The sequence below is a fragment of the Tachyglossus aculeatus genome, chromosome 20 (assembly GCF_015852505.1).
Source record: "Tachyglossus aculeatus isolate mTacAcu1 chromosome 20, mTacAcu1.pri, whole genome shotgun sequence".
In the NCBI taxonomy this organism is placed as follows: domain Eukaryota; kingdom Metazoa; phylum Chordata; class Mammalia; order Monotremata; family Tachyglossidae; genus Tachyglossus; species Tachyglossus aculeatus.
Window position 1 is genome coordinate 5,752,754 of NC_052085.1, and position 25,299 is coordinate 5,778,052.

Here is a 25,299-nt window from a genome sequence, read left to right on the forward strand (position 1 = left end):
CAATACTAAATATAGAAAGATTGCCCATTTACTGTTGTATGCATTCATGAAAAAGCGGGCTTATCAAATTTCCTTTAAAAGGTATAGAATGCATTTTACATTCACTCTATTAGGAAAATTATTACATTGACACTTTGTATTTATATAGTATTTCATTTAAATTCAGTCATTTTCTCTCTCCCTTTTTAATTGTGTTTTTCTATCAATAAAAGCACTGTTGTTTATGAACATCCTCTGTGGTGATCTGCCATAAGAAATCTTGCTTACATATGAATATTTTTGAATTAGGAATAAATGAAATCCCCTTTTTTGCTGTCAGAACCAAATTGTGAAAATGTATTGCATAGCTTTGAAAATCAGTATACTCTATTAGCAGGCCTGTCAATATAAAAAGTGCTTTCCATTTCCCCCTTTTGCTCTAATAACCTTTGCTATGGTCCTCACAGGCAGTTCACATAATCGGAGTATATTGTCAGCTTACTGGAGCTGGGGAAGCATGAAATGAAAATCGCGTTAATATTGATCCAGTTCTTTTACTTGCAAGTGTCCTTGATGTCCTTTTTCACTGAACAGTAACTGTTGGTATGATGTAGCTAGTTTACTCTCTTATTATCCAACCTTTAATAAAAGGTTTTCAAGGATAACTTCTATTTACATAGCCTGATTAGTTCTTAGAATATTAACTCATTTCAAGCCTCAAATGTTATTCATTTCTAGTTTTCCAGGTTGCTGCGCCACTTGAACTATTATTCTTATTTAAGGCAGTGCAACACTTTTGTTCCAAAGACAAAGCAATCCTTCAGATTTAAAAGCAGTAACTTTAATTTATCTGAATATTTTAAAAGTACTGTGAATTTGATACTAAAATAATTTTATGCTTCAATTGACTGTTTCATCTGTGATTTGTTATGAGGAGGATTGACCTTTTTGAAGTACATTGGAATTTCTCAAGTTAAATTTTCAGGGTAAATTCAGTTCATCTTAGTAACCCAAGGTTGTATTTACTTAGAAAGGCTACAGTCGAGAAGAGGCAATTATCTGTTTAATTCAAGCAAAAAAAAAAAAACCTAACGAAACCTGCTGTTGAGGAAAAGATTGTTGTGATGTCCACATTGTTCAGTCTTCCGCTTTATTCAACCTGTGGAAACCAACCAAGATGTTTATGTAATGCCTTATTTCTTGTAATACAGCTATTTCACTTAGGGCCAGACATAAGTTGTTGATTTTGTAACAAGCTATACGTGGACAATAAAGAATCCTGCCACACATCAAAAGGCAATAACGAGGGTTAGCGCATGGGATAGAAGAAAGGGAAAGAGATCAGGAATGTTTATCGTCCTTTCTCCTGTTGCATGTGCTTTTATTCTTTGGTGAAAGCCAAGCTACCACTCTGACATTTATTAAAAAATCTGTTTTCTTCAAAAATAGACTCCAATATACAACATTAATACTGATTTTAAGTCTTCAGCTGATTTTTAAGTGGCAAGGAGTGCCTTCAGCTAGTTTAGTGGAGCCAACACTGGTTGGTTTTCCCAGAAAAAGGAATTCTATGCCCATGCCACAGAGATTTTAGGCACATCCTTTAATTATATTGTGGATTTAATGTCTTGCAGGAAAAAAGAATCACTGAAGGGTAGAAGATTGTATGGGCAGTGAAGCTTATGTTTTATTGTGTTTATCTACTGCAGTTATCTTACATATATACATTAAGGCTCAGCATAAATATCTCTGAAAGAAAGATTTTACTGTTGGATCTATATATAATCTAAAAAATTCTTTCATCTCAGATCTGCTTAGAATTGTAATGATTATTACTGACACAATAAAAGATTACGTTTTCTAATAATGTACAGCTTGCATTGCAATTTTAATAATTGCTTTTTATCTCTCCTGCATAGCCTTATGTTGGCACGTATGATGTAATCATTTGAGAGGAAATTAACCTAAAGTGCTTATATTTTAAAATGAGAACTAAATATGTTTCAGAATTTCTAAATAACAAAAGCAGTGTATTCAATGGAAAATATTGCTAAAAACTTTCTAAGGAAATTACTAAAACTTTTCTCTAAAAAAAGAAAATATTTATATTTAAGTGCTGTGATTCTTTTTAACAAAGTGAATTGCAATAGCTTTTAGTTGTCAAAATACTCTTAATAATCCACATGAAGTTGTAAAATATTGTATATGGGAAAAAGTTCTACAAAAAAAAATCGAAGCACTGTCTCCTGAAACTGATTTCCAGATGTTTGGAAACTTTAGAATTTCCTGTCAGTACATTTAGGTAACACTAAAATGAGGTTAACTTTCAATTCTGCCAACCCTTTGCAAAGATGAAAGAAAACTCTCTGTATAAAATAGCCTTGTCTTCTGTTCACTTAAGTAAGATGTGGTATCTGCTTTGTAGGAAGCAGTAGTCACCCTTTTTTCTTATAACAAAAATCTCAACTAGAGTTGGATTAAAGGAAGTATTTTATTTTATAACTAAAATGAAAGAAATGTGCTTGAAAAGACTGTCTTAACTAATTGTTAGCAATAGACACAACTGAATATGTACCTTTTACTGGAAAAATTTAAATTGGAAAATTTCACTTGCTCTTTGTTCCCTTCACCCCAAAGATTTTTAGAGAACCTCGAATAATGGACCACAGATTATAGTTGCTTTGTATTTAAAAGTAATTTTCAAAAGTTTTCCAATTTTTTTTAGATTTGGATTTAGCAGATGCTTTCAACTCGAATCACCTACTTCATTGTCCACTTTAATTGGAGAAACCATTTAATCAATCAATCAATCGTATTGAGCGCTTACTGTGTGCAGAGCACTGTACTAAGCGTTTGGGAAGTACAAGTTGGCAACATATAGAGACAGTCCCTACCCAACAGTGGGCTTACAGTCTAAAAGGGGGAGACAGAGAACAAAACCAAACATACTAACAAAATAAAATAAATAGAATAGATATGTACAAGTAAAATAAATAAATAAATCAGTAGTTACATAAAATTCAAATACAAGATTGTCAAAGAATTACAAAATAGCAGAAGTATCATTTGTTCATTTATATAGTCTATTCTGGGTGTATGTAGTTATAGATGGGTTGGACAACACATATGCTTTGGATAGTCCTTTCTATCAAGTTCGGTGAGGGAGGGAAGGGGAGAGAAAGAGAGACAGACACTAAGGTATATTTGAGATGATGATGATGATGGCATTTGTTAAGCGCTTACTGTGTGCAAAGCACTGTTCTAAGCGCTGATCTAATTGTTAGAAAGAATACTAACCTCTGGTAAATGTGTTCTTCCAAAGGAAGCTTGAAAATATTATTTGAAAAACATCAGAAAATTATTGAAGATATGGTATACCCTTTACAGTTTGGAGGGTATTAAAGGGGTAAATTTATCAGAAGACAAGTCTGTACCAAATCCAAATGTGTAGTAAGATTCATGAGCAAATAGTACCCACTTGCCAGCACTACAAAAAGCTGCAGCTTTAGTTGGAAAGATAAAATTCCAAAGTGCTCATTTGATAGAATGAAGTACTATAAAGTAGTATGGTTGTGAATTTTAGACACCAGAGTTAAATCAGAAGTCAAGTCCTTTTCATTCAAATGCTTGTTATTTGTACCACTTTTGTTTCCATAGTTCATCTATGGACCTCTCCTGTGAGGGTCCATTGGAAACTCTGCATTTGAGGTTTTTAGTCACAGGAACTTCATTATTTACTCCATTCTACCTTTCTAAAAAAAATAATTGGCTCGAGAAAAGCCTTATAAAAAGCAAGAACTCTTTGATTTTACAAGATTTATAGTAGTATTTGTCTTGGATATAAATAACTCCAGTGAACTGACATACTATATTAAGAATTCTGCAAAATGTGTCCAGAAATGATTTCAGTTATACTTTTCATATGATTTCCAGCAATGCGTCAATGCTATTTAAACGTCATTTTGAAAAGGGGTTTTGTTTGTTTTAGCCCATGGAAGTTTTCATTTTAAAATAAAATACTTGTGATGTGTGATTTTAAAGCGTAACTCATATTTCAGATCCAAGGAGATCTCAGTATTGGCTTGTTAATTTCTTGATGAATGGGAAGAGAGGCCAAGAAGTGCACTCAGGCCCGTATGCCTTCTGAAGATAGATGATCTCAAATAAATTCTCTTCCCAATCAGTTTTTGATTTGTTGGGTGTTAAACCATTCCTTTGTAAGGACAGTGTTTACAAGCCTTGTAATGAGGCAGCCCTTTGAGACCTTACTTCTTGTTTGTAATTTTGATAAATGGAACTCTAATTCATAAAGGATATAGTGATTGAAAGGCAACTCTGAGTCTCATACACTTTCATTTAGATAAATGTCTGCTGTAGAAAGAGCAAAACTCAGGAACTCTCCTATCAGCATAGTGATAAATTTAAGGAACAGCTGGGGGAGAATATTTCAGTTTGATGATGAGTTTGCTATATTTCTTTTCGATAAATGCTTTATGGCTGTAGAACTGTTATGATTTTTTTAAAAGATGGATATAAATTATGATTCCCCAAATATATCTGATTCAGTTTCTTCTGCTGCCTTTCTTTTGTCAATACATTTTGGTTTTTACTCCCCAGAACCAATTGAAACATTTCCCCATGTCCTGGTGGATTGCAAACTGATTGAGGTTTGACGGGATGAGTCTCTAATTTGGCAGGGTTATCCACACTGATAAACAAGTGTTTCCCTCAGAGGCTGGAATTCCCCGTGATGAGAAGGGAACATACTTAAAATTTAATTCTTGGGTCTGAAACGAGATCAGCCCACAGTAAGGCTTTTTCAGTGGCCACAAATCAGGAAGGAATTCTGACTCCACTATAATCTAAAAATGAAACACAAGTCAGTATAAATCGCCTTACCTCTAATTCACTAAAATAAGCTCTTATGTATATATCTTTAAATTATATGTTATAAATTATTCATTTATATTAATTTATGTCTCCTCCTGTAGACTTTAAGCTCATTTTGGACAGGGAACGTGCCTGCTAATTGTTTTACTGTACAGTGCTCTGCAGGTTGTGAGCAGTCAGTAAATGCCATTGATTAATAAACTCTGCTATCTACTTTATAGGATGTAATAGTCCCCATTTTCCACATAATGGTGATCTCAAGTAGACTTTGGGAGTTTTTTATAATTAAAATTAAAGAAATGTGCTGGAAAAGATGGCTTTGCTTAGATTACATTAATTGTGAACGATCAAGATGAATGGCTAAGTATGAACTGTTCACTGGAGAAAAGGTTAATTTAGAAAATTTCATTTCCCACTGCTTGCAATATGCACTGTTCCAGTTTCACTGGCACGGTTGCTAAGATTGAAACTGGTAAAGTGGTATATTGACCAGTGATGTACACTAGGGTAAAAGAGACATAAATTTGACCTGTGTTAACCTGCTAGATTTCTGATTTTTTTTTTAATTCAGTAATTTCAAGAGTAGTTAAGACCTTCATATTTTATTCAGACTAAGAAGGAAACATTACTTTTGAAAACTAAAATTAGCCTTATTCTTAGTTAAGGAAAGAGCTGTTTGAGCAACCATTTTAAACTTTTAGAAAGCATAATCAGTGATTCTCAGTGTGGCCCTCTTGCTATAAGTGGCCAGTTGAAAATGTATTTGCAGTGACAGTGACCACTGCCTCTTCTGCTGCCACTGCTACTTCGTTCTCAGCCATTGTCACAGTGACTGCTTAAAGTGAAGAGACCAGTTTTCTTTAAGGCCTTAGCCTTATGGCCAAAATCATGGCAAGAAGTAAGCTAACTACCTCATTTGAAGCGGCTCCTTGAGGTGCTAGAAAAAGAGAGGGAAGAGCAGGGAGGTGAGGCTCAATAAATATCATTGATTGATCGGGTATGGCCTAACCCAGGATAAGAAATGGCAGGGAAGTCAGATGTGGGGGATGCGAAGAAGGATGGAGGCTGTCTCTATATGTTGCCAACTTGTACTTCCCAAGCGCTTAGTACAGTGCTCTGTGCACAGTAAGCGCTCAATAAATATGATTGATTGATTGATTGAGGGGAGTGATTCTAGTTGCTGATGGAGAATGAGGCGTGAGTGGAGAGCGGCCTTGAGATAGGGATGGGATAATGAGGTACAAAGGTACTGAGGCAAGAAAGAGTTTTGAGTGAGGAGAAAAGTGTTGTTGAGCAGTGGGATACAATCCGAGAGGCGGGGAAGTGAGATAAAGATAAAAGGAGGTTGGGGAGATGGGCCTGTTGGAAAGCAGTGATGCCGGGAAGATGATGGATGTGAAGCTGTGGGAGGTAAAGACTAGCAAAAGTGAAGACCTCAAATGACTTTCAGTCGCTTGCAGGCCCAACCTGGAGAAAGAGGTGAAATAAAGTCAGACCATCTGTTTAGAAGACATTGGGGTAAACAGGAGTCTAGGAGGGGAGGAAAGGAAACATATTTAACTTCCACAGACGGGTTTTGGCACTGATCTGAATCAGAATTTACATAGAAGTCTCCCTCTCTGTGATAGTTTTGTGGTGCCAACTCCAGGTCATTTGGCATTGCAAGGATGTAATTGATCAAGGTGCCCTTCCTTCATAAATGTACTTTGTGATTATAAGAACCATTATTCACAGGAAAAGTAGGTTGGCACAATTACGATGACCAAATTAATCTCTTGAGTTTTTACTAGGTGAATACAATATCAGTTTAGAATGTCTTCTTTTCAAATGAAATGCTATTATAAGAGACCCGACCTTAATGTGGAAACTGGAGAGGTTCTTTTTTTGTTTGTTTTAAACCAGGCACAGAAGAAGATGTAGTCAAGTCAAAGAAAACTTTCAGAAGCCAAGCGGTCGTGAATCAGAACGCTGAAACTGAGCTTATGCTCGAAGGAGATGATGATGCAGTCAGCCTACTACAGGAGAAAGAAATTGACAATCTTGCAGGTAATGTTCTTATATATTGGTAGCACATATTAGTGCATATTTGAGACCGTGCATTTGAACAGGTAAATCTCATTGTCGAGGGTGGCTCTGAATTGACCAACACTGGAAGGATGAGTTTTCCAGAGAACTGGAAAGTGGGAAGTGCGGGGTCCTGCCTGGCCCATCCAAGGGAAAAGTACAGATAATGTTCCAACTTATTGCATAATTCAGCTCTCCTCTGCAAACGGACATGATCCTTTGGTCCTGTGTCAGCACCTCACATCAGAGATAGGGGAAGCACGTGGGAGAGGGAAAAGGACAAGGGAAGGACCGGGCAGCCATGGAGAAATGTCTCCTGAGTAGGGGGATTGTCTGGGAAACAGGTCTCAGGTAAAGTAGTGTTTATCTGTTTCCTTTTGTATTTTTCGGGTGTGCTTTGTGGACTGCTCTTTGCTCCGCTGTTTCTGTCTTCCAGATTTCACTAGGCACCTTCAGGGTGTGGCCCTGCTTAGTTTGGTCAAAATATAAATCTCATATATCTGGTCAATAAGGTCTTTGGGTGTGATGTATGTGAGTATATTTGTGTATGTGTTTGTGTAGGTTTGGTATTGTGGGAATTCCCAATCCCAGGATCATAAAACCCCAGCGTATCCCACAAAGAAGTAAATTTTAGTGCTGTTGCTGACACATTTGAGGAGAGGAGTACCCACGTGGTAAAATTGGATCTCATCTGGAATTGCTTTAATACTGACAAATGCACGCATATACACAAACCCCAGTATGGGTTCTGGTACTTTAAGGAATTCTGAATTGTGTTACATGCAAAAATGAGGTAAATTGGGATGGTGGGTGATGCAAGTATATTGCATGACTCCAACTATTCTGTCTTATTCTCTTTTCACAAAATGATAATTATAACATGTGATGCCCACTTAAAAGCAGTGTGGCTTTGTGAAAAGAGCACGGGCTTGGGAGTCAGAGTCGTGGGTTCGAATGTCAGCTCCGCCACTTGTCAGCTGTGTGACTTTGGGCAAGCCACTTAACTTCTCTGTGCCTGTTACCTTATCTGTAAAATGGGGATTAAGACTGTGAGCCCCCCGTGGAACAACCTGATCACCTTGTAAACTCCCCAGCGCTTAGAACAGTGCTTTGCACATAGTAAGCACTTAATAAATGCCATTATTATTATTATAATTACCCCAGCGCTTAGAACAGTGCTTAGCACATAGTAAGCACATAACAAATACCATCATTACTATTCCAGCGCTTACAACAGTGTTTTGCACATAGTAAGCGCTTAACAAATACCATTATTATTATTATTATTTACCAGTTGTTCCAGGGATTAAAGGCTCTGGTAGTGACCTTGTTTAGTTTGGCTCTTTGGAATGTTATGCAAAATTAATTCACTGGCACATTAGGGCCAGAACAAATGCTTTTTAACTGTTCAGGTTGGGTTGGATGGATAATGACGACCCAGGGTCCGGTGAAGGTCCACCGCCCCAAAATAGCTGCTCGTGCTCACAAACAAATGCAAACATTATACGGTTTTAGTGATTGAGTTACCATTACCAAGGTTTAGCGGTTCAGAGCTAAAATGTGGCCCTAGATAGTCCTTAACCCCAAATGGGGTGTGGGAAGAGGGTGGTTAAGAAGGGGAATTAGCTTTTTGAGTGGCACACCTCTATTCTGTCCCTGCAGCCAACTCTGAATTGAACGTGTTAGCACATAATTACCGGGTGCTATTGACACTCACTCAGAACTAGCCTCAGGTTAGTTTTAGGGATGGGGCCAGCCGCCCCTAAAATTAGATCTTGAAGTACTTCCTCAGAAAGGTACTGGTTAAATCTTCATTAGATGCCATTGTCTAGAACCTGAATGACCAAGAATGGTCACTGTGGTATTTGTGAAAGTTCTTAATATGTGCAAAACACTGTATTAAGTGCTGGGGTAGATACAAATTAATCAGGTCAGACACAGTCCCTGTCCCACAGTCCCTTACCTGAGAGAGATTCTCCTAAAGTAGAGTAAGGAAGCAATTAATTCATTCAGTTATATTTTTTGAGTGCTTACTGGGTGCAGAGCACTGTACTAAGTGCTTGGGAAGTACAATTCATAGTCCCCACCCCAGGGGCATGTGATGGATATGAGAGCAAGTCATGCAGCGTGGTTTAGTGAAAAGAGCACGGGTTTGGGAGTCAGAGATCGTGGGTTCTAATCCCAGCTCTGCCACTCGTCAGCTGTGTGACTTTGGGCTAGTCACAAGTAACTTCTCTGTGCCTGTTACCTCATCTGTAAAATAAGGATTAAGACTGAGCACCACTTGGGACAACCTGATCACCTTGTACCTACCCCAGCGCTTAGAACAGTGCTTTGCACATAGTAAGTGCTTAAAAAGTGCTATCATTATTATTATTATTATTATTATGCAAGAACAGAAGCATAATGTCACATCACTGTACCCTAAAAATAAAAAAGTAAAAACAAATATAGCCTACACCAGAAATTTTCCTGACTTTCCTCTGGCATCAATTATTTTGCTACAAAGAAATAATACTTGTTCATCTAGAGAAAACTAATCCATCATTAGTATTTTCTGATCACTCATTCTAGTGCTGCTGGCATTCTGTTTCCATTCCCTACTGATCTTCCCTGATGCTCTCCTTCCCACCATCTCCTTCATTCACCATTCAACAATTCAGTTAATCAGTACTATTTATTGAGTGCTTACTGTCTGCAGAGAATTGTACTAAACGCTTGGGAGAGTACAGTGCAACAGAGTCGGTAGACATGTTCCCTATCCACAATGAGTTTACAGTCTAGAAACACTGTACAGTCTAGCTAGAGAAGCAGCGTGGATCAGTGGAAAGAGCACGGGCTTTGGAGTCAGAGGTCATGGGTTCAAATCCCGGCTCTGCCAACTGTCAGCTTTGTGACTTTGGGCAAGTCACTTCACTTCTCTGTGCCTCAGTTCCCTCATCTGTAAAATGGGGACTAAGGCTGTGAGCCCCATGTGAGACAACCTGATCACCTTGTAACCTCCCCAGTGCTTAGAACAGTGCTATGCACATAGTAAGCACTTAATAAATGCCATTATTATTATTTATTATTATTAGAAGGAGATACAGATAGGGAAGGAGTATGGCGTAGTAGATAGAGCATGGCCTGGGTTGTAATCCCGGCTCTGCCACTTGTCTACTCTGTGACTTTGGGCAAGTCACTTCATTTCTCTGTTCCTCAGTCACCTTATCTGTAAAATGGGAATTGAGATTGTGAGCCCAGGTGGAACAGGGCCCGTGTCCAAACTAATTTGCACATATCCACACCGGCTTAGTACAGTGCCCTGCACACAGTAAGCGCTTGATAAATACGATTGACCACAATAAGCCTGCAGTCTAGAGGGGGAGATGGACAGTAATGCAATTTGTCCATAAGAGCCGTGGGACTGAGAGTGGGGTGAATATCAAGTGCCCAAAGGGCACAGATCCAAGTGCACAGACAAAGCAGAAGGGAGAGGGAGTTGGGGAAAACAGGGCTTAATAGGGGAAGGCCTCTTGGAGGAGATGTGACCTTAATAAGGAGATGATATTTTAATAAGGTTTTGAAGGTTGGGAGGTTGATGGTCGGGCATATATGGAAGGTTGAAGGAGTTGATAGGATGGTAAAAGTTGCCAGTTCCATGGCATTGGCAGCCCTGAGGCTTCGGTGAGCCCGGCTCACTGGGCAGGTCTCCATTCTGTCCCTGTCCCACCTGCACAATTTCTGAGCATACAGAGAGCTCTTCAAATACAACATTACTTGAGCTGAAGTAAAATCCTGGCATTTGACGTCATGGAGGAAAATGAGGTAGTGTTGGAAGCAGTGTTCAGCCATATGCTTTTCTCATATAGAATCAGGAGAGCTGCATTTTATTGATAGCTCTTCGATTCTGTCCCCCAGGGTACCGAACCTTTGTATAACCAAGTGTGTTTTGGAAAAGAAGGGAAAAATGACCAGACAGAAGCTGAATATAGAGCAAGGGATTTGAAAAATCAATAGTCAAGACAAACCTAGAATGGAAGGAATGAATCTCCAAAGCTAAGAGGGAAATTGCCATGGAGTAGAACACTAAGATAATAGGAGTTTCTTGGGACCCAAAGGAAGAGTAAAGAGCACATTAACTCAAAATATACTACTTCACAGTTTAATATTGCTTAGGTGAATAAATGTGTAAACATTTTTTTATGCTGAGTGATATTTTCAACTACAGATTCAAAGCAGAAGTGAGGCAACCCAAAATGTTTTGTATTATGAAAAATATCTTCAACCATTTTTCAAGCACTTTGGGTTCACTAAAACCCCAAATGCATTTCGCCAAGTACTTTCCCCTTAATTTTTAAACCCATGTGTATTTCAAGGGAAATTTAATCCATGTGTTCCTGACTCACTCACACTTAACTCATCAAAATGTTGTTTAGTAAAAGCTATTTGATGTCCAACAAGCCTTATGAGTCTTTTTATAAGCCTTTTTTTTTCCTTTGAATCAGGAAGTTGTTTTGCCAGTAATAAATTCTATCCCCAAAGGGTTCAAGTTCAGTTTGAAACTTAGAACCCACAAAGTTCTAAAGTTGGAAAACCACATTCTCCCACCCTAGTTCTAACAAGAGCTATATTTATATATATAAATTTCAAACTGAATTTTAGAAATCTTACATACTGCCAGTAATAAAACTTTACCATTTCTTCAGCCCCTCCCACCACCTCTCACTCCCCGTAAATAAATATATGCAAGATTTTGTGTACTGCAGAAATCTTACTGAATCCAGGCTAAACCTAGTTAACAAAAATGTACACTTTAAAAAAAATTATTTAAAATGCTCTGAATTTTAACAACCCCTTTCCTGCACAATATATGTAAATAAAGTGATGGAAAAGGACGAGTGTTAAATTATATTGACTAAATAGCAATCCAAACCACACACAGTATGCAAGTTTTGGGGACAACTGGCAACCTTTGCCTTGAAAAGCAACAGGATAACAAACTTTTCATTTTAAGAGCTTTATTAAAGAATATATATGCCCCTAAAATCATCAGAACTAGTTCCAGAATCATCCATTTTCAGATTTCCTAATAAGAAGTTCGGGATCCCCGAAATCCATTAAATTTATGGATTTTTAAATTTATCCAGCCTTACCTGTTTCTGCAACAGTTGAAAAAATATTATTTTGTCTATGTGTACAATCCAAAATTTGCTTTCCATATTGGAGAAAGAGTTAACTTACTCTTCAAGGTGTCCAAAAATGTAAAAGCAAGCTTATTACGAACATGACTGACCGGATCGAATAATGATTTAGCTTTTTCAACAGACTGTGAATCTCTTATATATTAAGACTTTTGTTAAAACAGATGGTGAAAAAGCTGAACTCTTTGATATAAATATATATAATATAAATTCAGTCATCTGCTAAAAATATGTATTTCCTACTTGAGATAAGTAGTTTCATATATGGTAAAATTGTCAGAAATACCCTCTTTTGAAATATAGCATTTTGCTTTTTGAACATTTAATTTTTACTTTCAAAGAGGCACAGTGTTGTGGGCAGTTTTTTTTTCTCAAAAGAATGCTTTTAAGCATTTTCCTCGTAATGTTACATCACCCAAAAGTGAATCTGCATTTTTTCCCCATTTAATCAAAGAAAAAAGCAATACTTGAGCCACTACAGATGATGTTTTTCAGTCTTGCTTTCATCCTTACATAGAAAGTAGGTAATAATAGATCTGCTCTAATGATACCTTTATTGAAATGCAGGTTTATTAAGGAAACATTTCAATATGTCTAAAATGTTTTAAATCATATATAGTTTTGAAAGATTGCTATCATGAATTTTAACCATCCCTATGTGAAAGTAATAGCAGTGCATTTGGCCAACTTTTTTCTTTCATTACTGGCCATAATGAATGAAGGCCTAGCAGCAGGGGTAAGGTACATCACCTGCTCTCTCTTCATTGAGACTTTGAGGCCAATACTAAGTGCCCTAGAGCTGTAAATGAAGTTTTAAGAATTGATCAGCTTAGTCTTGGGCAATGGAAAGAACAGATCCATTGATAAACTTTGTAGATCTGGCTGCCTTTCAAGTTTTTTTTTTCCCTGAATTTACCCTGTTTCTTTGAGGAAATTGCACTTCCTAGACATTAAAAATTGGGTTTTCTGCGAATGATGAAACAGAGGGTCAGTAGTAGGTGGGGTTTTTTGATCCCTTTTAAAAAGGTTAAAACTGAACTTCATTCCCCAATATAAAAATACATTAATGGGAGAATGAAGTAATGAGAGAATTGAAAAAAAATAGGGCATACAGAGAGGAACTTGAAACATGCAAGAGTTTCCAAGTATTTAGAAAACTTTGCTACCCCTTTGCTCTGACTCCTAGAAGTTAAGTACTTAAGGAGATACATTAATTCTCTTAAGCCAGTGAGGTACCATTTAGGCATTAACTACTCTCCTGTAAAACCGAAAGAATGCATGGAAACAATATATATTAGATAGCTATAGTACTTCATTTCCACTAATTGGAGGAACATTCAGAAAACTGATGTAAATAGCTTGAAGCAGGATCTCCTCTATACCCAAGTAATTCTCTGGTTGTAAATTACTGAATTTAAGGATGCACACTAAAATGGGACCATACTGACTTGAAAGAGTTAATGCACTTCACAGTGCATTCACCCAGACTTGGGTACAGAGTTTCAATATGAAGTTTGCTGGCTACTTTTCAGTAAAGATGTATAATGGCAATGCAGTACTTCAGATGATTAATTAACACTGGTTCCATATATTCCTCTAAGATATTTTCAAGGTCTGCTATCAAGTTATAACTTTTTCATCAAAAATTATTGAAACTTGGCAATCATTTGGCTCCACGAATGCCAGCCGAGCCCATTGTTGGATAGGGATTGTCTCTGTTGCAGAATTGTACTCTCCAAGCACTTAGTACAATGCTTTGCACGCGGTAAGCGCTCAATAAATATGATCGAATGAGCGAATGAATGAGTGACCCTTCTCACTGTACCTCTATTGACTCCTTGCCCTCATCCTCACTCAGGCATTAAATTCTCCCTCCATAACCACTCTCCCCACCTTCAGAATCCTCCTAATGTCACGTCTCCTCCAAGATGCCTTCCATGACTAAGCCCACATTTCCCTATCCACCCTCCCCTCTGCATCGACTATTCACCCCGTAAGCCCTCACCCCAATCCCACAGCACTTATGTACATTTTCTAAATATTCTATCTGTATTTCCCCTATCTGTAGTTTATTTTAATGTCTGACCACCCCCCACCCCATGTAGACTGTGAGCTCCTTGTGGTAAGGGATCACAACTACCAACTCTAATAATAATGTGATATTTGTTAAGCGCTTACTATCTTCCAGGCACTGTAATAAATACGATAAATAATACGATAAATAATAAATACAATTGAATGAATGAATGAATGAATGTAATAAGCATTGGAGAGGATACAAGCCACGCGAGTTGGACTCTATCCCTGTCCCATGTGGGATTCACAGTCTCATTCCCCATTTTACAGATGAGGGACCTGAGGCACAGAGAAGTGAAGTGACTTGTCCAAGATCACGCAGCAGACAAGTGGCAGAGTCAGGATTAGAATCCATGAGCTTCTGACTCCCTAGGCCCATGCTCTATCTCCTACACCCTGCTGCTTCTACTTCCCAAGGGCTTAGTACAATGCTTTGCAAACAGTAAATGCTCAATCAAGGGGCCTAATTGGTTGATATGATAAAACAATTAGATTTTAATTCTGAAGAAATTACTATGATTGGACATTGGGCCACCTTAATAAACTCTCCATTCTCCTTTTTCATGAGAATTAGTGAGGAAGAGGGACACAATTTTGAGGTAAAGTACCCCAGCATTATGGGCTATCAGTACTACAGTTCCAAGAATCCTTTGGGACCCAAGCTTTTAAAATGAATACGTGCATTGGGGGTCACTGCAATATAGAAGTTGCCCAATATAACAGTTCCAGGATTGAGCAGTTTTAGCAAACTATGCAAGAATAGCCTATAAAAATCCAGGATGGCCGTGGCCAAACTAGGAAATTCAATCAACATACAAAGTCCTTTCTAGTCTGGTGGTCATAAGTGGCATACTCTGGTGCTGTAGCAGGTCTGCTACTTAAACCACCCTCTCCCCAGATCAAGCGCAGAAGGCATTGGTTCCAGAGTCCAGTACATCCCTGAATTTAGTCTGGTAGAGGGCTTTTTTTTTTCTTTTTCAATGGTGAAACGATTACAGTGACAGAATTCCACTCTTAAACCTACCCACAAGACTGGGACAACAAAGTTCAAGTTGTCCAAGACTGCCAACACCCACCACTGGACTGGGGAGAAATGAGGCAGAGGACCCTGCAGAGAAAAGGACCTAGAAAAGGGGCCGGAGGGTGATGATGATGATGGTGGCATTTATTAAGCGCTTACTATGTGCAAAGCACTGTTCTAAGCGCTGGGGAGCTTACAAGGTGATCAGGTTGTCCCACAGGGGGGCTCACAGTCTTAATCCCCATTTTACAGTTGAGGTGCCTGAGGCACAGAGAAGTCAAGTGACTTGCCCAAAGTCACACAGCTGACAACTGGCAGAGCCTGGATTTGAACCCACGACCTCTGACTCCAAAGCCCGGGCTCTTTCCACTGTGGGCAAACTGCCTGTTTCACCAGCCCTTAACAATGGTTCATTCTCTTGCAGTGACTTCCACTTTGACTCCCCTCTGAAACACACCTCTGTAAGATGATTTTCTTGAACAGTTTAGTCCCCCCACCCCACACTTCTAATACGCCAATTTGGTGTTCTAAATAAACCCATTTAAAAATAGAATTTAAATGCACTTATTTTTGAAGCTATAGCATTTGGTCATTTGGAAATTTCACTATAAAAGCAGACTTCAACTAATGGATTTCACATTACTAGAAATTAAGTTATTATCCAGTTTCATTCTTTTCCACTAAATATAATGAAACAGGTTTTAATTTCTAGTTTCAAATGAAAAATATTTTCTCCTTTTCATTTACTTATTTTGCTGAGATCATTGATAACTAAAAAGCTGTTTTCTGGCTACACCATGCAGAAGTAAAAATAACGCAGTTTAAAATAAGTATTCTAATCCTGTATCTTTGGAAAAAGAATTAATTTTTAAAGCCCCACCTAAAAGTAATACTTTTTCCCTTTTATTTTGTATTGACAAAACTTTCTGGAGGTCACAAAAATAATTTATGATACTGTTAAATTTGGAGTTCAGCTTTCAGGAGGTACCACGAGTATGCACTTTGTAAAATACATTTGATACAAATATAAAAGAATAATGATGGCATTTATTAGGCACTTACTATGTGCAAAGCACTGTTCTAAGTGCTGAGGAGGTTACAGGGTGATCAGGTTGACCCACGGGGCGGGGGGGGGGGGGCTCACAGTCTTAATCCCCATTTTACAGATGAGGTAACTGAGGCACAGAGAAGTGTCGTGCCCAAAATCACACAGCTGACAATTGGCGGAGCCGGGATTTGAACCCATGACCTCTGACTCCAAAGCCCGTGCTCTTTTCACTGAGCCACGCTGCTTCTCCTTGTATAAAGTACAAGGCAAAAAATATATAAATGTACTTTTAGTTGCAAATATTGGAAGTAGTGATTTTACTAATATTCCTCTTGTGTAATTTTTTCCTATTGTAATGCTGCTTGAGAAGTTTAAATTCACAACTAAGGATACTTGAAATGAGTCTTCACTAGTATCCACATTCTTAATCAGCAACATCCCTGTCCTCATGACATAACAAGGCATATTATCATGTTAATAGTTGCTTTCCAACCAACAGGAGGAAAATGGGTGCCTTTATTGCAATCTCAGGTGAGAGAAATAGTTGGTAAATGCTTTTTATGACAGTTGATAGATTAGGAGGAGAAAGGCTTAGCTTGATCCATTTTTTAACTGCTCCCCGATGCCTAATATCATTTGTGTATGTGCTGAGGGGCACATTACTATTCACGGTTTGTTTTATTTTATTTTATTGTTTTGCTTTACAGTGGTGATTGCAGTGAATGCATTTACTCTCAAACCCAAACCTGTAAAGGTTTACGGGACTAGGTTGGTAGCCGCCCTCGTTATCTTTTTAGAAATTGAATGAGCTCAGCCTGGTGTCAGGCTGGAGGTGATGCGCTTTTGTTTCATTAAGTGATCGGTTGTCTTTGGAAGGGGATCCGAAGCTTCCAGATACCCGGGTACCATATGGAAAATCTGCGGTGTTTTGATTATGCCTTATGTAAACATTTTAATATAGGATCCTTAAAATGCAGGGACTCTCCCAAAGGGGATTAATACATAATCCTCCCCCTTCTCTATTGCTGTAGTGGATTAACTCCGTAGTCTCTCGGAGGCTGGTGTGTTCCCTAAAGGCGACAACAAAAAGACGCAGGGCTTCCTTAAACATGCTCTGGTTTTGGAAGTTGTCATTGGAGATTTCCAAAGGACAGGGGTAAAAATGACAGGCCACTGAGGCAGAATATTGCCTTTCGCGGCTGCTCGAAGAGGCGGATTCAGACACCTTTAAAAATGGGAGCCGCCCCTCCCTGAAACGGGCCGGATCGGCAGGAATGAGAGGTCTCTCTCCCTTGGGCAGGGGAAAGGACGGCAAAAAAAGACGTTTCCCGTTCAAGGTTACCCTGTGGTTAAGCGTTTTCAGTGCGCGCCAAGGTCCCCCCGACCTTTGGCCATTAAGCCGTTGTCATTTCATTAGCGTTCTGGCTCTGGCCTCTTTTTCCGTTCTTACTTCTGTTTTTTTAAGTGGTCCATTGGTTTTCTTGGCTCTCGGGATCAAGCTTTGCCTTTGATGCCGCAACTCCATTGATGAGTCCCAGGAAGGGGGTTTATCTGTTTCTTCCCTTAAAATCACCAAACGCCAAGGTGTAAAATCGGCAACGCCTCCCCAAGTGCGCTGGTCGAGTTGGTGCTCCCTTCGGGCTCCGCCTGGGCAAGGCCCAGCCTCCTCGCCCTACAGGACAATGACCCACGCTTTCGCGTTTCGCAGCGCCCACCATCACCAGCTTCCCTGTTCTTGCCCCCCCCTTTCTCCTCCCCCCATCCCCCCTCCATCCTCCTGTCCCCCCTTCATCCCCTCTCCCCCTCCATCCCCCTCTCCCTTCCCCTTCTCCATTCTCCCCTCTCCCCCTTCTTCCCTCCCCCACCTTTTCCCCTCTCCCTCTTTTCCCTTCTCCATTCTCCTCTCACCTTTTCCCCTCTTCCCTCTTTTCCCCTCTCCATTCTCCCCCTCCCACCTTTTCCCCTTCTTCCCCATTTCCCCCCCCTTCCACCTTTTCCCCTCTCCCACCTTTTCCCCTCCCTTTTTTCCCCTCTCCATTATCCCCACTCCCACCTTTTCCCCTCTTCCCCCTCTCCATTCTCCCCTCTCCCACCTTTTCCCCTCTTCCCCCTCTTCCACGGTTTCCCCCTCCCTCTTTTCCCCTCTCCATTCTCCCCTCCTTTCCCCTCTTCTCTACCCCCACCCACCTTTTCTCCCCCCACCATCTCCCCCGCCCCCTTTTCCACCTTCTCTCCCTCTTCCCTCTCTTCCCCCCTTTCCCCTTCCCGGATTGCGTATATTGCAATTGCAAAGTAGTGTCGCAAAGCCTTGGCCGGGGGCCTGGTTACTGAAGGGTTAAGGGAAGGGCCGGGGATGGATTTGGTCTGTTAAGAGGGCAAGTGGCTCGGCAAAGCAGGGAGCTGCTGTCTGCACAGATTCTTCAATAAACAAAAAGAAGGGCCTGGGGAATAGAAACCCAAATCCACTTGTAATCGTACAAGAGAATCGGGCATAATTACTTGAACATCCTAGATTAAGATTGATGAGCCTTTAAAGTGGCGCTTCAGATCGATCTTCCTGCCCTTTGGAGAGAGAGAGAGAGAGAGGCGTTGTTTGTGGAAGCCAAGGTGGGTCTCTACTCCCGCTCTGCTCCCGCACTCAAAAATAACCGAGCGAAGATGGAGGCTGAGAGAGAAAAAAGGAGCAAGCAAAGCAGTGCATGTGATCCGCATCAGCTGACTGGGGTCAAGAGGCTACGCCGGCTTATTAGGGGATAGAAAACAATAAAATGAAAGAAAATAGAGTTTGCGTCAATATTATCCAGACTGTCACAGTCGGAGGCTGAAAGCTGTCACTGAAACAGTCTGCTATAAACGCCCGTTTATACACAAAATAAACCACCACCCTTCTCCCTTTTCTCCCCCCTCCCCCGCCCCCCTTTTTTAAATTCTGCAAAAGCAATGGTCTCCAATTGATGTGCACGCCAAAGTGCAACATTAACAACGGGACATTTGGATACTGGGATGGAGGACTGATTTTATCTCAGCACTATTTAGGGATGCCTGCACAATTGGGGGGTCGGGGGTGGGGTCGGAGATGTTTTTTGTGTGTGTGTAAAAGAGCGAGAGATAAAGAGGGAAAGGAAAGTAGAAGAGCCTCCTCCTAGAAATTGCTGTGAACCAAGCTCGTCTGCAGCCGCCCTTGATCCAAGCGGGCACGAGTCCTGACCTCGGGCTCCTTAGAGGCCAGCAGTTGGACCAGGGTCGAAAATATGCACCAAGAGACAACCAGACTTCACCTGAGATAGATGACCCCTTGTTTTATCAGTTATGCTGAACAGCATTAGTAAAGGTAGTTGGCTCCCACTCCAACATTGTGTTCTGCGCCATTTATTTTATTTTTAAAAAATGCTTTCCATGGGGGGGGAAGTCTATCTAGGAGCTGTGTGCCGCCTAGCTCCCCCTGAGATTGCAAAATGATGAACAGTTTATTTTCGGAACGTAGTATAGTTCAAATCTGTGCATAACCTCGGGGACCTCCATAGACTAATTCGTGTTTCACCCCCTTGAAATCAGTATTAAGGAGCCTCAATCAATCAATCAGTCATATTTATTGAGCGCTTACCGAGTGCAGAGCACTGTACTAAACGCTTGGGAAGTACAAGTTGGCAACATATAGAGACGGTCCCTACCCATTTCTTAAATTCCATCTCGGGAGTTAAAATTCGATACGTTAAAACGGAATTCGCCCCTACTGCTTTGCATGCATGCTTTGGCTTTGAATCAGATGCTCTCTTAAAAAGTTGAAACCGCACGAGGATTGTTTGGAAGGTCTTCGATTTTAAAACGCCTTCCCCGCTGGGATTTTTTCCCTTATTTCCCAGGTTGAAAAATCGCCGTTAAAGGTGTTATATTGCGTTAATTGAGGTGGCAATTTAAATATGCTCGAGGTTAAATTCAGTCTCTCGCTTAAAAAGGATGTTCGAAGGGATATATCGGAAGAATATTCTCTGTACTAAAGACTTAGTACTTAAGCTGTGGTGAAGAAAAAAGAAATAAATGATGATTTTTCCAGGGAAGACCCAAATCCATGTCTTTTTTTATTTAGGTCTTTCACTTCCCCTCTCCTCTTCCTTCGCCTTTCCCCCTTCATTCTCCTCCCTCTTCCCTTCCCTCCCTTTTCCCATTCCTTCCCACCCCAAGCCGTGCTGCCCAGTTCCGTGAGAAGCACTGTTTCCTCCCGAAAAGATCAATTCTGCGGAATATCGGGTCTTTGGGGTCATCCGGATCCCTGGAAAAGCCTGCCCGACCGTTAGCATTGTGTCGGGAAATAGGAGCGTTGTGTCGGGCAAGCGCCCTCATATTAGCCAGTGCCTGTTCAGCCCTTCAAGGGAGAGAGCTCGGATCAAGTTTAAAGAGCGATTTCACCTTTACCTGGTGTGCATAACCTCCGACGGTCGTGGTCGTGAGGACTGAAATGGACAATGGGATGGAGGGGAGGAGGAAAGAGAGAGAGAGAGAGGGCGGCGGTGGCCTGACAGCGGTGGCCTTGTATTGCAGGCCCCGTGGTCCTCAGCTCGCCGGCCCAGCTCATTGCCCCAGTGGTCGTGGCCAAGGGGACCCTCTCCATCACCACCACGGAAATCTACTTCGAGGTGGACGAGGACGACCCCGCCTTCAAGAAGATCGACCCCAAAGTGAGTAGAAACGCCATTCCTCTTCTCATTAAGTGTGCGACCGCGGAATTGAAGTATATGATTAGGAGGCCAGAAGGTGTGTCCCTATGTGCGTGGGGAGGGGAGGCTTGTTTGGGGTTTTGGTTTATTTTTTTTAACTACTGAAAATGGACAAAGAGGGAGGTGGGGAATGTGTTGTGGCTTGGAAGAGATGTGTGAAATGCTGTTGCTTTCTTAAAACGAAGAAAACTGATTTCAACCCCGCTAGAGTGGGGCAGGCACATTTTAGCAGGGCTTCTCTGAATGTCGCAGTGTGAACTTGGGTAGATTTGGTGGTTGAGCCAATTGCTCTGAAATCCCTAGGGGGAACCGCAAACTTAAACTCTCCCGGACACATGACGAGCCTTCCTCTGAGAGGAGATACGCTGGGACCCTTTATTTTAAGAAGTTGGATTTCCAAAAATGAGTTTCTGAGGAGTAAAGTGGATTCTTTTGTGAAAGCTTTAATTGAAATGAAAACTACACCCATTTTAACGTAATCTTACTCTACTCCGTTGGTTTTTATTTCTGCAAGGCAGGATGGGTTTTGCACGTGGATTGAGGGAAAAAAAACACGATGGGAAAATTCTGATTTGCCACGTTTAATCTATGTGTATATTTTTTATAAAGAGATCTACTGCTTCTGTAATATACCAGAAAACAACATAGAAATTGAACTTTTCTTCATAAATTACTATTATGTAGTCGGTGCACGGCTTTCAATACTTGGAACAAGTCTGGATCTACTTTTCTTCTCTATCCTGTTCTCCTTTATTCTGTTAAAATTAGAGGTAAATGTGATATGGCATACTTGTAGGTTTCCTAAAAACGTATTCCATAAAAAATGTTCAAAGCTAGTTATCTGAAAGGCACATTCATATAAAAATGTACTTTACGATTGAATCCTGACTCCATCATTTTATTCAGTTCAGGTTTTTAGGACTAAGGAACACTCATACAAAAATAGCAAGCTGTTGTAGTTGGACAGCCTTTAGGTGATTTGCCCCTTTCAACATTTGACTACTATCATCATCGAAATGGGTTATTAGTGCCTTAAACTTAATTTCTTTTCAATTTTTAAAATACCCAAATCACTTTGAGCGTGTTGTATCTTGTTTGAAATAAGTTGGTCTTTTACCAAGATTTTCTGCTCTGTGATGGGGGGAGACTTTATCTTTGAGGTTTTCGCTTTGTTTGTGGTGCAACTGGCACCTTTGCCAGGTAGACTAGAGGACTCGCAGGTCAGAGGTAATCTTTCAGATTTATTGCTGCTGGCCCGACTCCATCCATAAATCCTAAATCTCTCTATTACTGCCGGGTTTTTGTTTTTCCTTCGGATGGCAAAACGTTGACTTTTCAAAGAATTAGCTGGATTACTTGTTGAATAACCTTTTTGGGAACATGAATGCTTTACTCCGTTATTCAGAATCATAAAAATGTAGCCTAGGGGATGTATATTGTGACTTTTTTAAAGGTGTCCGTCTAAGTACTATATAGGGTTGACAGAGTTGTTGGCCATGTCTAGAAGCCAAACTGTAGTGGGTTTTCTCCCCCTCCCGCCCGCCCATTTTTTGTTTTCCTGAGAAAACTGCTGTCAAGGAAAGTTCAAGATTCTTTTTGTGACGATTGCACTATTATATTTTGGACGGGCTGACGGAACGTTAGCGTGGGATCGCGACTCCAAATCAAAGTACTTTTCTAAGAGAACGATTATGAATTATTCAAACGCGTAACGTTTCTTGTACTTCATTTATTAGCTTGTAATTAAATAAAAACCAGCAACAGCAATTAAAATCTAAATCACAAAAAGTAATTATCCAGTGTATTTCAAGTGCATCTTTCAAATATATAATTCCAATATCCAAGCGTTATAATATAAGCGGAATCCCAATTTTCGAATATATTTAAATAACATTTCAAGTATATCTGTGGAATGTTAGAAATAGGACAAGCGATAATATTTGGAAGAAAATGTAAACTTCGAAGTTGAGACACAGTCAACCAAAGTACCGCGAGGAAAAAAAAATCTACCTTGAAAACGGTATCTTCTCGAGCAGAAAATGGCCCGAAGTATCCAAAACGGCCATCGAACTTGTGTTCACCAGATCACAAAGACACCGACATCCACACTTTTCAAAGACAAGGTGAGGGCACAATATCTGCTACAGAACGTACATCGGAATCGTGTTGGAGCGGCCTCTCCGCAGAGCGTTTTTACTCTCAGATGGACCGGCCTAGGGAGCCCGCGATGGTTTATAATCCACGGAGGAGCTGGGCAGGAGGGTGGCGACTTTTAGACCGTGAGCCCCCCGTTGGGCAGGGACCGCCTCTATCACGTTGCCAGCTTGTACTTCCCGAGCGCTTAGCACAGTGCTCCGCACACAGTAAATACGACTGATTGATTGGCGGTAGCCGGGATTTTGTCGGTGAGGCGGCGAGGAACTCGCAGAAGGCCTCGAAGAGAGGAAGAAGCCTCAGGACCGGCGGTTCTGGTGGTGGTGGTGGTGGTTTCGTTGGGTTTTATTTCTTTCCCTTAAATCGGCGAGGGGAGCGGTCTGTTCCTTTTTTTTTTTCCTCCCCCTCCCCCTGTGTTTGTCGTAGTCGTTAAAGGAAAGGGACGGGCGGAAATTTCTTCTTCTCCTTCTTTTCTTTTCGGTCCCTTCCCCTCTTTTAGAGACTTCTTTGTCCCTCCCTCCCCCCCCCCCCCCTTTAGAGTTTCTCCAGACTCTTGGGGTTGGTGAGGATCTCCCTGGCCAGGCGCCAGGTCTGTTTGGCGGCGTTCTCCAGGGCCGAGTGCGGCTTGCCCTGGAACAGGTCTAGGTTGGGGAGGAAGTAGTGGGGGCAGCGGCGGCACTGGAGGCAGGAGATGAGCTGCAGCAGGATGCCGTTGAGGCGGTCGCCCAGGCAGGCCTCGTCCCAGTCGGCCTCGCGGGGGTGCTTCTCGCACTCGTAGGACACCAGGGTCTTCATGTGGTAGTTGTTGAGGGGCTGGCCGGGCAGGTCGAGGTGGCGGTCCCTCAGCGTCTTGAGGACGGACAGGCACTTCTTGCGGCAGCCGCCCATCTGCAGCCGGTTCTCCGCCTCGGCGAACTGCAGCACCCAGGCGTCGCTCTCGGCCGAGCTCTGCTTGCCGGCCAGCGAGTGGCACTCCTTGGACAGCAGGTTGAAGCCCTCGGCCTTGACCTCGGCCACCCGGTTGGGGCCGGGCCAGGGGATGTGGGGCAGGGGCCAGTGGGCCGCGCTGCGGGGCCAGATGCCGGTGCACTTGAAGGCCGGCGTGATCTGCACCACGTAGCGGTCCCGGATCCGCAGCCGCACCTCGCTGGTGTCCGCCACCATCTTCACCGCGTCCCGGTAGCTGCACTTGTCCACCGCCTGGGCCACCAGCGTCTGGAACCGGGACCGGATTTTGCGCGCCGAGAGGTAACCGGACGCCGTGATGAACTCCACCCACAGCGACATGCTCCGCTTGCGCCCGTCGCTCAGCTTCAGCACGGCGCAGCCCGGCAGCGAGCCGTCGTCCACGAAGTTGAAGACCCCCATCTGGTTGAGGTAGAGGACCACCTCGAACTCGGTGGGCGACACCACCTCCAGCCCCTCGTAGCGGTTGTCCAGCTCGTTCAGGGAGCTGATGAAGCGCGGCTCCTGCACCTCCACCTCCTTCAGCACGTCCGAGACCACCTTGCACACCTCCCGGATGGTCTTGGCGATGGCCGCCTTGCGGGCCTGGCACTTCTCGGTGTAGTACTTGTTGAGGTGGTACACCAGCTTGGCCTGGGCCGCGATCATGTTGGGGCAGAGATCCGGATTGTAAACCGGACTCTCGCAGTAGGCCGTGGGATCCAATGCGGCTGCTGAAGCCGGAGCCAACTTCGGACGAGAAGCAGCTCCTGTCCTCGCCCCCCGACCACCCTCCCCCCCCCACCAAAAAAAAAAAAACAAGCGTCTCTCAAACAGCCCCGGAGCTGTCGCTCCTCACTTGCCCTCCTCCTGTCCCTGTTTATCTTTCTGCCCAACCGGTCTCAAAGCCAAAGGCGGATTCCCACCCTCTCTCCGGCTCCCTCCCCCTCCCGCCCCCTCTTTTTCTTTTTGAAAAAAAGAGGAATCCTTGTGTGCGAGGACAGCATGGAGCGATCACCTTCCCGGCGATTTTAAGGAAGGAAAAAAAAAAAAAGCCCCAACAAAAGTTCCCCCGAGCCCCGGCGGAGCGCCTCCGGTAGTCAAAATGATCAACCCTCTTCGTTTTATTTAGATTTTCCGGGAATCACTGTGGGCCGCGCTGTTAATCAGACGGTGGAAAAGTGCCGGGAGTCTGCGTGTGTGTAGTGTGTGTGTGTGTGTGTC

The 25,299-nt window shown here is 41.9% G+C and overlaps 2 protein-coding genes across 8 annotated transcripts in view; one reads left to right on the plus strand and one right to left on the minus strand.

The window, feature by feature from the left end:
* The window catches only part of NBEA (neurobeachin), a 448,073-nt gene that overhangs the window by 277,178 nt on the left and 145,596 nt on the right, over nt 1–25,299 (plus strand). For all 7 annotated transcript variants that reach the window (XM_038761708.1, XM_038761703.1, XM_038761704.1 and 4 more), the window contains 2 exons: nt 6,772–6,915; nt 20,801–20,937. In XM_038761708.1, coding sequence (XP_038617636.1) covers nt 6,772–6,915; nt 20,801–20,937 — 281 coding nt within the window. The remainder of the gene's footprint in view (nt 1–6,771; nt 6,916–20,800; nt 20,938–25,299) is intronic.
* On the minus strand, nt 23,665–24,817 carry MAB21L1 (mab-21 like 1). The gene has a single exon (XM_038761710.1). It carries the CDS (start codon nt 24,742–24,744, stop codon nt 23,665–23,667), a length of 1,080 nt encoding a protein of 359 aa, XP_038617638.1. The 5' UTR covers nt 24,745–24,817.